This window comes from Lactuca saligna, chromosome 4 (assembly GCF_052625555.1).
Source record: "Lactuca saligna cultivar CGN05327 chromosome 4, ASM5262555v1, whole genome shotgun sequence".
In the NCBI taxonomy this organism is placed as follows: Eukaryota; Viridiplantae; Streptophyta; class Magnoliopsida; order Asterales; family Asteraceae; genus Lactuca; species Lactuca saligna.
Genome location: NC_136420.1, coordinates 205889631 through 205900201, shown reverse-complemented (window position 1 = coordinate 205900201; position 10571 = coordinate 205889631). Strand labels below are relative to the sequence as shown.

The 10571-nt window shown below is 37.0% G+C and overlaps 1 protein-coding gene across 1 annotated transcript; it reads left to right on the top strand.

Annotated features, from left to right (window-relative positions):
- Nucleotides 1-9050: 9050 nt before the first annotated feature.
- Nucleotides 9051-10090, top strand: LOC145039006 (uncharacterized). The gene is made up of 2 exons (XM_078987173.1): nucleotides 9051-9362; nucleotides 9452-10090. Exons 1-2 carry the CDS (start codon nucleotides 9078-9080, stop codon nucleotides 10088-10090), a joined length of 924 nt encoding a protein of 307 aa, XP_078843299.1. The 5' UTR covers nucleotides 9051-9077.
- Nucleotides 10091-10571: the final 481 nt, after the last annotated feature.

The window sequence follows — 10571 nt, the reverse complement described above, 5'->3', positions numbered from 1 at the left end:
TTACAACAAAAAAATGTAACCTTTAGCGACGACAAAAAACGTCGCAATTGATGCTCGTGTCGTCGCTAATACCTTTAGCGATGGCATCTCGTGTCGTCGCTATTACCTACTAGCTAATACTCACTTGTTGTCGCAAATGGCATTGTCCCTAATACTCTACGCCGGTAAATGTCTTTGTCGTCACTATTGACGTCGTCTCTATTGATATTTCGGCCATCGGTCGGAGTGTTTCCGAATACTCTTCTTGGAATCCGTTGTCGTCACGACCTTGTCAATGTGGTTCCTAAAGGTGTCACTGCAAATATATATATATATATATATATATATATATATATATATATATATATATATATATATATATATTTGTAAAACAATTTATTTATGATATTAGTTTGTGTATATTATAAAATGCAAATTTGATAAAAATACAGAAATAAATACATACGACATTACATAAAACATCAAATATATCACATTACATAAACTATCTAATAAATTTAAAATAACCATTAAATATAGCATCGGCCATAACATTGGCATTCCCCGGGTGGTAAATGATCTGACAGTGGTAATCCTTTACCACATCTAGGCACCGACGCTTCCTTATGTTCAGATTCGGTTGATCTATGACATACCTCAGACGCTTGGGATCCGTGTAAATGGTAAAACGGACCCCATAGAGGTAATGTCGCCAAATCTTGAGGGTGAAGAGGATTGCCCCCAACTCCAAATCATGTGTCGAGTAGTTCGCCTCATGAGGCTTCAGCTGCCTCGAGGCATAGACAATGACGTGCCCTCTCTGCATCAGTACTGCACCGAAACCCGATATGGCGCATCACAGTACACTACGAAATCCTCCACACCGTCTGGCTGGGCTAAGATCCGTACCTCGCATAACCTCTACCTCAGTGTCTTAAACGTTGTCTGTTCGGTCCCACAACGAAAGACTATGGCCTTTTGTGTTAACCGATTCAGAGGTACTGCTATCTTGGAGAAGTCCTTAATGAACCTTCGGTAATAGCCTGCCAATCCCAGAAAACTCCAAATCTCAGATGGAGACTTCGGAACCTCCCAACTCATCACGGCCTCTACTTTGACCGGGTCAACCAAAATACCATTGTGGTTAACAAGGTGCCCAAGAAACTGCACATCGCACAACCAGAACTCACACTTGGAGAACTTGGCGTACAAGCTCTCCCTCCTCAAGGTATCCAACATCTCTAGCAAGTAATCCTCGTGCCACTCATACGTCTTGGAATAAACCAAGATCTCATCAATGAAAACTATCACGAACTGATCTAGCATCGGTATGCATACGTGGTTCATGAGATCCATGAACGCGGCAGGAGCATTGGTGAGCCCGAAGGGCATCACCAGGAACTCGTAGTGGCCATAACAAGTTTGGAAAGCAATCTTCTGTACATCCTCGTCTCTAACCCTCATCTGATTATAGCCTGAATGTAAATCTATCTTGTAAAACCAAGATGCCCCCTGTAACTGGTCGAAGAGATCATCAATCCTCGGGAGTGGGTAATGGTTCTTCACCGTCACCTTGTTTAGCTCCCGGTAGTCGATACACATCCGATGCGACCCATCCTTCTTCTTCACCAATAGGATCGAGGATCCCCAGGGTGAACTGCTCGGCCTGATAAATCTCTTGTCTAACAGAACATGCAGCTATGTAGACAACTCTTGAATCTTAGGACGAGCCAACCGATTTGGTGCCTTGGCTATCGGAGTCGCACCGAGAACTAGGTCGATCTGAAACTCTACCTGCCTCTCCGAAGGTATCCCAGATAGCTCCTCTAGAAATATATACGGGTAATCTCTCACCACTAGCACATCAATAACAGTCGCCTTACCCGCTTCCCAGGTATCCATAACTTAGGCGACCTACCTGCGCCACCTTGCTATAGGTAGCGCCTAGCCCTCGCTGCTGAGCACAAAGCTGGTCCTCGCTATGGCATCTCGCCCTAAATCACCAACTCTCCCCCACTTAGGGACTTGATAGACACTAGCTATTATGTGCAGTCGATTACCGCCCCATTAGGGCTCAACCACTCCATGCCTATAATAACCTTGTTCCCACGTAATGGAATGGGAACTAAATTTGCGAAGTAGCGCTCGTCATATAACCTCAACACGCAGTCTCTGAAAACCTATGATGCTCTGGCAGATCGGTCGTTAACAATCTCGACCTCTAAAGGATAATCTAACGTCCTCGAATACTCAAAAAACCTCTTGTGAAGCACGAGAGAAACAAATGATCGGGTGGCCCCCAAATCAAAAAACACTTGTATCGAATACCTTTCACATAGAACGATCCTAAACATAAAACATAGATACAGAACCTAAATGTTAAATTTTTTAGTGTTGCGTCTTGGACTTTTTGTTTTGTAATTGGATTGGGCTTGTCCATCCGTAGTTATCTAGAATAGTTTCCTTTTATCTAGATAAGTTGTTAGGGTTTTGTTATAAATATATGCATGCATGTATGCGTATTAAATAGAACAGTCGATTACGTTGATTCTTGTAACCCTAATATACCTCTACAGATTGAAGTTCTTTATCGAGCTCTTCTGGGGTATTTTTGCATTAATCATTCGACATATTCAGTGCAATACTTGTGTTCTTCATTACGTTCTTATTTATATTTTGCTTAGAATCATACGATCCTGATAGAACATTGTTCTAACAATTGGTATCAGAGTAGGAGATTGTGTTGATCAATATACTTTTCTTCTATATTCACAAATATTTAGGGTTTCCGCTTTTATCGAAGCCGTCGTCTTCTTAACGATGACTACTCAGCTTTTGATAAAACCCTAATCTCAAGTGTACAGGTAAGATTCTAGTAGCTCACCATGTCTCACGACGATACGTATACAAACCCAATTAACATCTCAAACAACATCGGATCTACAACTAGAGTTCCCATACTCTACACTCAAGACTACGAAGTATGGGCTCATCACATTGAAGATTACGTGGTTGGATATGAAGATAATGGCTATATCATCTGGGAAGCTATCGTTCTTGGACCGTTTGTGCATTTAGAAACAAACACGATTGTCAAGACACAGAAAGATTACAACAAGTTGGTGACAGATGTTCAGAAGATGCCACAAGATGAGAAGGACAAAATCCTATGTAATGTTAAAGCTATGTGAATGATAAGATTCTCCTTACAATTTGACACCTTTCGGCTTGTGGGCTCATGCACAACTGCTAAGGAGATATGGGTTAGGTTGAAGGAACTCTACTCAACTGATGAATATCTGGAACACTCCATTCAAACTCTGTTGCTATCAGAATTTGGAGTTTTTGAATAGAAACCTGAAGACAAGCTCATTCAGACCTTTGATCGATTCACTCATCTTTTAAGTAAGATGATCAAGAATGGAATTGAGAGGAAGCTGATCGAACAGAAAGTTACATTCATGAACGGGCTCAGACCAGAATGGATGGCTGTGGTTTCCACTGTGAAGGAGCATGAACAGTTCAAATCCTACTCACTGGCGAAACTAGTCGGGATACTAAAGTCACATGAAAGTGTTGTAACTAAGGAGGCGAAAGTGGTCTCTGGCATGGGATCGCTGGCTCTTGTCTCTAAAGGTAAAAGTGCTGTTGAGGAAGAAGAAGAGTCAGACATGTCAGAATGTGATCTTACAAGTGAGGAGTATGCTCTAATGATAACAAATCCAAAGAAATTCGCAAGAAGAAAATTTCCCACCAATAAGAACCGAAATTGGCAGGGAAGTTATAGTTCTGAGAAAGCAAAAGAGGAACCGAAAGTCTCTTCTCAAAAGGTGGAAGAGAAAAAGGAAAACAAGCTTGCAGGAGACTCTGGATACGACTGCAACTATTGTCATGGCAAGAACCACTTTGCCAAAGATTGCATGTTAAGAAAGATGGCTGAGAAGAGAGAGGGTGAAGATGATGAAGCATATTACATGCGTAAACTTGAAGAAGTCAAGAAGAAAAAGGCTTCCAACAGCTTGATGAATGCTCTAATTATACAAGAAAATGCAGGGGAAGATGAATTCGGTGGTGTAGAAGTCTGGTCAACAGACTCTGAAGACGAAGAGGTTAGAAGACCCACTCATGGAAAGGCGTTTGTGGCAAAGAATGAAGGTTCTGTTGGAAAATGCTTTATCGTCACTACTGGTCCATCAACCGAAAGTGCAGACACAAAACCGAACATGACTGAAAATAAGTGTTTTGCAGCCAAGCCGGTGAGTGAGAAGATCAACGACTGCGATCGATTGATCAAAAAGGTACATTCTATCCTTGAATCTCTTAAAATTCCTAAAACTGAATATCTAGAAGAATTAAATGAACTAAACTTTAAATTTAACAACCTAAGTAGTAGCCTCATGCAAACCCGCTTAGCAAACTCTAACCTAACTGACCAACTCGGCAGGGTGTCTTCAAAAAGTGAGGAGAGAAGGATCCGGATCGAGCAGAAGGAAGCTGAATTAGTTAGAGCTAAGGATGAGAGTATTTATTTGCAAAGAGACAATTTGAAATTGTTAAAACAAAGAAATGTTTTCTGTTTAATTGCTAAGCATCTTTATACTAATATTGCTCAATTACATCCTAATTGTGAAATTAGAAAGAAAATATATAAAATGATTTTTCCCTTTCTTGAATTTAAGGAAGATGATGTTATAGCAAAGTGTGAATCAGAAGTATACTCTGAAGAAACATCCATGTCATATAGGCTAGGTTTAGATAAGATAGAAACTTTCATCGATTCTAAGGAACATAAAAGTATGTTAAAAGATATCTTAGATGAAAATGATAGGCTGGAAATTAAAACCGAAACTATACAAACATTCGATGAATCAAATGCCAAAATTGTCAAGAATAATAAAATAAACATAGATAATTCTTCTGAATTTGAAACGGAGAGTGAAATGAGTGAAATCTCAGTAGAGGATGTTGTGGATTGTTCTGAGTTTGTGAAAAATGAAGCCAAGAGCGAAAAACCTCTTATTTCAGAAAATTCAGTTGAGTTTGCTCGTCTGTCAAAGGAACAGAAACTGAAACTCAAAGAAAAGGACTTGGTCTATCAGAAGGTACAGACAGTACCAACCTAAGTTTATGCTGTGATTGGAGTCACTCAAAGACAAACAGCAGAATTAAGGACAATAGTTGACGAGGATAACGCTGAAGGATGTGAAGACTATTTCTGCTCTGCTCCCATTGACAATGCAGATGAAACTGTGGGTTTGTCTGACAAAACCACATGGAGAGTCAAAGAATGATACATACCATAACCCATCAATAAACCTTCTAGTTTCGATATTCCCAGCACAAGCGGAACTAAAGATGTTCCTGAAGAACCATTAATGCAACCTGATGTTCCAATCGAGAAGAAAGAACCGAAAGGTCCATTCAAGAGACAGGAAACACCGGAATTTCACACTAAGGAACGCACCGAAACCAGAATGGAAGACAAGACAGCTGCAACTGATAAGGAGAAATCAAAGGCCAGCTTCAATGTTCACAAATCTCAGAAGGAGCTAGCTGAACAGAAAAGAATCAGAAATCAACGATATGCCTCGAATTTGAATGAATGAAAAAGGCATTGGAATTCTCAAAATCCTAACTATGAGCCTCCTAGGAAAGAATCCATGGATAAAGGAAAGGAAAAGTCAAAGGAAGATTTCAGTCCTAATTCCTATTATTCCAAATCCCAAAACCGAAAGTCAAGTCTCGGTTCTAAACCCAATTTCGGTCATTAACCCAGTTTCGGTCCTAAACCAAGTTTCGGTCCTCGACCCAAGTTCGGTCCTAAACCCAGTTTCGGTCCTCGACCCAAGTTCGATCCTAATCCCAGATTCGGTCTGAACACCAGTTTCGATCCCAATTCTAGACATGGGTCCTCCAGGTTCCAAGATGAACATAAGAGATCCTCCCCTAAACCTAAGAATCAAACGAAAAACACTAAAGATACATTAAGATTTAAAGAAGATAAAACAAAAATCAAGGTGTTTACCATCAAAAGAAAAGATCAAACAACTCTCATTAAACGAACTTATTTTGTTGATGCTTCTAGTGTTATTCTTTTCTCTGTGAAAAATTCACCAGGACCCAAGAAACTTTGGGTTCCTAAATCCGCTTGAATTTGCAGGTAAACAGTGACGAGCAGTTTGACGACGCATGGTATATAGACAGTGGCTGCTCGCGTCACATGACAGGAAGAAAGGAGGAATTAACACCCTGTTCCCGAGTTGCAATTAACGAGGGAAATCGAGAGAAAAGGATGGATTTAGAGAGAAAGAAGGATTCAATGGCGTTCCCGAGTTTATTTTTTGGACTGATTTGGGAAGAAAGGAAAGGAAATCGGAGGTATCTTTCCTCTCCTAATCTTCCTCCCAAATTGGAGAGATTTGGAGAGAAAGAATCATTGACAAGCAAAAAATCTCGGTGATTCCCAAATTGCCCTTGAACCCTATATAATCACGTCAACAGCAAAACACAGAAAAAAAAAAAAAAAAAAACCGCTGCTTCCTTCTTCACGCTCTGTTGGTTGTTCTCTCTTTCAGCAAAACATCAAGTTTCATTCTGTTCTTCGCTTTCTTATGTATGATCGTTATTTGTTTTTAATGTGGTGTTAGTTGCTGTTTCAACCCCTTCTTCGACTTCTTGTGTATGATTCCTATGTGTTTTTATTTTATTTTGGTGTTAATTGTTGGTTCAACTCTCCAACTCTGAACAAATAAGTAACAAAAGAAGCAACAAGTATTTTGCTTTTGCTTTTTGCTGCTGTACACGACAAGAAAAAAAGAAAAAAAAAAGAGATGTGAACTTTTCTTTTGCTATTTATCAAGTAACTACAAACAAATTATGATATTTATATGTAATAGAAACATATGAAAAAGATATCTCATAAAGTAGCTACAAATAATGCTATTTATATCTAAAAGAAACAAATGAAAAATAAAATGATAATGACCGGTGCATGTGCTTCTATAACTTTTCTCTTGTTTTTAATTTGGTGGTAGTTGTTGACATATGACTAATTATTGCACATACTATTTGATTCATTTTCTTGGTGTCAATACTACTACATAGGAATTTTTTGCAAAAAATTATATTGGAGTCCCATAAACAGTTAAACTATCATAACATATTAGATGCATATAGAAATTTATTATCAATACTTTGTTATCTTTCATTCATATTTTATATTTATTATGCTTTACTATTTTATCTATAAACGTATTTCTTTAAAAATGTATACATCATTATTTATTTTATTATAATTTTTTCATAAGTTTCTTCAATTCAATATTGATTTTTCATATTATTATAAATGTATAAATTATAAACAAGTACATTTTTATATATCGTTTAAGAAATTTATTTTCACAAATTTGTTTGCCCTTGAATATACCTTTGGTTTGAGTAAGAAACTATAACCATACTATAACCTATACATCCACATATAAGATAATAATCACAGTTTAATAATTTTCATAAAATAGGTAAAATTTTCGATGGATAGTGAACTACAAAAACCCGCTCAATTTCTGAGAGTCAGGCAAAGACAAGTAGTTCATCTGCTTTGCTTGTTGATGGCCATTCTGACATATCGTGCCCTTGCCAACACAAACCGTCCCAAATTACCTTCTAGGAAACTTATATTAAAACGGCAACGTATACGTGAACAGTTGCTACACGACCTTTCAAACGGCGGTCAATGTCGTGAACTTATCCGTATGAGTGAGCAGGCTTTTAAGAAATTGTGCACTATCTTACAACAAGTTGGTGGTCTTCGAGCTACTCAACGCATGTCCGTTGAAGAGCATGTTGCAAGATTTTTGCACATTGTCGGCAATGATTTTAGAAATCGATTTGTCTCTTGGCTATATCGTCGCTCTAAATCCACTACAAGTAGGTGCTTCCATAGAGTTCTCCGAGCAATTATATCACTGGAGAGTTATTATATTCAACAACCAAAAGGTGATGTTGTACAAAAAGAAATTCAAGAAAAAAAACGATTTTATCCTTACTTCAAGAATTGTATAGGTGCAGTTGACAGGACACATGTTCGTGTCAAAGTACCTAACAAAGATGCCCCTAGATATTGTGGTCGCAAGGGATACCCTACGATAAATGTCTTAGCTGCTTGTACATTTGATTTAAAATTTACGTACATTTTAAGTGGCTGGGAGGGTACAGCATCAGACTCAAGGATACTAAAGAATGCACTCAATAGAGAAGATAAACTAGTAATTCCAAAGGGTAAATTTTTAATACCAAAATTACTCTTATGTGTAATCTAATTTTTAATACATAACTAATTACAACTTATTTATAGGTCGATACTATTTGGTAGATGCTGGTTTGCCCCATACAACTACACTAATGGCACCATATCGCGGTGTCAGATATCATTTGAAAGAGTATTCTGCTCGTGCCCCTGAGAATGCAAAAGAGTTATTTAATCTCCGTCATGCTTCATTACGTAACGCTATAGAACGGGCATTTGGTGTTTTAAAGAGAACGTTTCCTATCATTAGAAGTACACAAGAACCTTTTTATTCTTGTGAAACACAATCAGACATTTTCTTGGCATGTTGTATTTTACATAACTTTTTGTTAGAAGAAGATCGAGACAAAAATCTTGAAGATGAGGTCCTACAAGAAATGTTAAATGAACCAAGAGAGGAAATGCGCCATAATATAAGAGAGACAAATTAGGGTAATGCTGCGGCAGAGCAAATGAGGAACTTAATTGCAAATCAAATGTGGACTGATTACTTGCCAAATCGAAACAATGAGATAGATATGTCAATGTAGCTACTAGTTTTTATTATAACATTTCAATTTGATTTTGTTTGGATCTTTTGTGTTTGACTTGATTTTGTATGAATCGTTACTGTTTTGACTTTATTTGTGTTATTTATCTTTTGGACATGTTATTTACTCATTATTTGTACATCCTCTAAGTAAGTATTTTTATGTTATCAATGCTTGGTTTGTTTATTTATGATGTTACGCAGGTCAAAATGATGAAGGAAGAACAAGTTACTAAGAAAGAACACATAAAATGGACAGATTGGATGGATTCTTGTTTTATTCAATCTATGATGACACAAGATGACAAAGGATTAAGGATTAGTGGGAGTTTCATCCCACAAGCATACTCTAACATGGTGGAGGAGCTTAATCAAAAGTTTGGGAAGAGTTTAACAAAAAGTCATTTAAAGAATCGTTTGAAAACTTTAAAATCAGGTTTCTCGCAATGGTATGACATGTTCCGCGGAACTTCATTGAGTGCGTTCGATTGGAATTCTGAAACACAACTAATTGAAGCGGACGAGGAAGTGTGGGCCAACCTAATTAATGTAAGTTTTTTTTACTGCATGTTACTTAGTTTGTATACATTTATGTTATTTTTCTTAACAATAATTGTATTTGGGATTGTGTGTTACAGTCAAAGCCAGAGGCAATTTCATTGAAGTCCAAAAAAATACCAAACTACAATGAAATGATAGCTTTGTTTGCGAAAGATAGGGCTTCAGGGGTGCATGTTGAAACCCCGAAAGAGAAGAATGCTCGATTGAACAAGATTGGGGATATCAAAGTAGAAAAAATTGAAGAAGTGGATCAGTTACTAGCAAGCAATGACATAACACTTGAGAAACAACAAAAAAATAATGATGATGATGATGATGGTCTTGATGATATTCAAGTGTTATCTCCTACATGCTTTTCACCGGTGCAAAATTCAAGTTCTAAGAAGTACAAAACTAAAAAAAGGAAACATGAAATTGAAGATGAAGATGAACCTGAAGTTGAACCTGAATCGTTTGAAAAGGTTATTATGAGTGCAGTTAAAGATGTGGCTTCTGCTATGAGGGAGGGTAACAAAATCTTCGAAAACTCTCATCATCGAGTTTATACTGGTGATGAAATTTATAAAGAGTTGGAGCCAATGGATTTGGAACCCGATGAATTAGTGGAAGCTCTCATGTTTTTGTTGCAAAATCAATCTGATGCAAGGACGTTATTTAGAGTTCCATTTAAAATACGAAAAACTTTGCTGAAAAAAATGATGGGGGCAAGTAAATGACTTACTTAGGATGATAGTTTTTTGATTTTTTTTTTATTAGTTTGACTTCATACTTTTTGGTTTTTGGTTTGAGTTCATACATTGGAATTTGTTTGATTATTCTTGCATTGACTTTAAATTGGTTTCTTATGAATTTGTTTGATTATTGATACATTTATGTTAGTTTTGGTTTGGGTTTATTTACTTCTTTTACCCTTTATATTGATTTTGTTTGAAAAAGTTATATAAATGAAGAATATACTAGAATTGTGATTAATAATGAATTATGCATTAATGATTTTTATATAAATAATCATGTGAAAAAAATAATTAAAGAAAAATAGTTTAGGCATAATTTTGTTTTCAAAAGAATCGCATGGTATATATTTGAAATTATGGAAAAAGGGTGACAAGGGTATAGTTGTCCACTTTTAGTTTTCCTTTCTTTTCCTTCCAACTCAGGAACACAAAGAAAAATAATTTTCCTTTCCTTTCTCTCGAA

Excerpts from the sequence above, each read along its gene's own strand:
- LOC145039006 (XM_078987173.1), top strand. The coding sequence starts at position 9,078 with ATGGATTCTTGTTTTATTCAATCTATGATGACACAAGATGACAAAGGA. Across the intron at positions 9,363-9,451 it reads TGTGGGCCAACCTAATTAAT|TCAAAGCCAGAGGCAATTTC; the intron begins GTAAGTTTTTTT and ends TGTGTGTTACAG.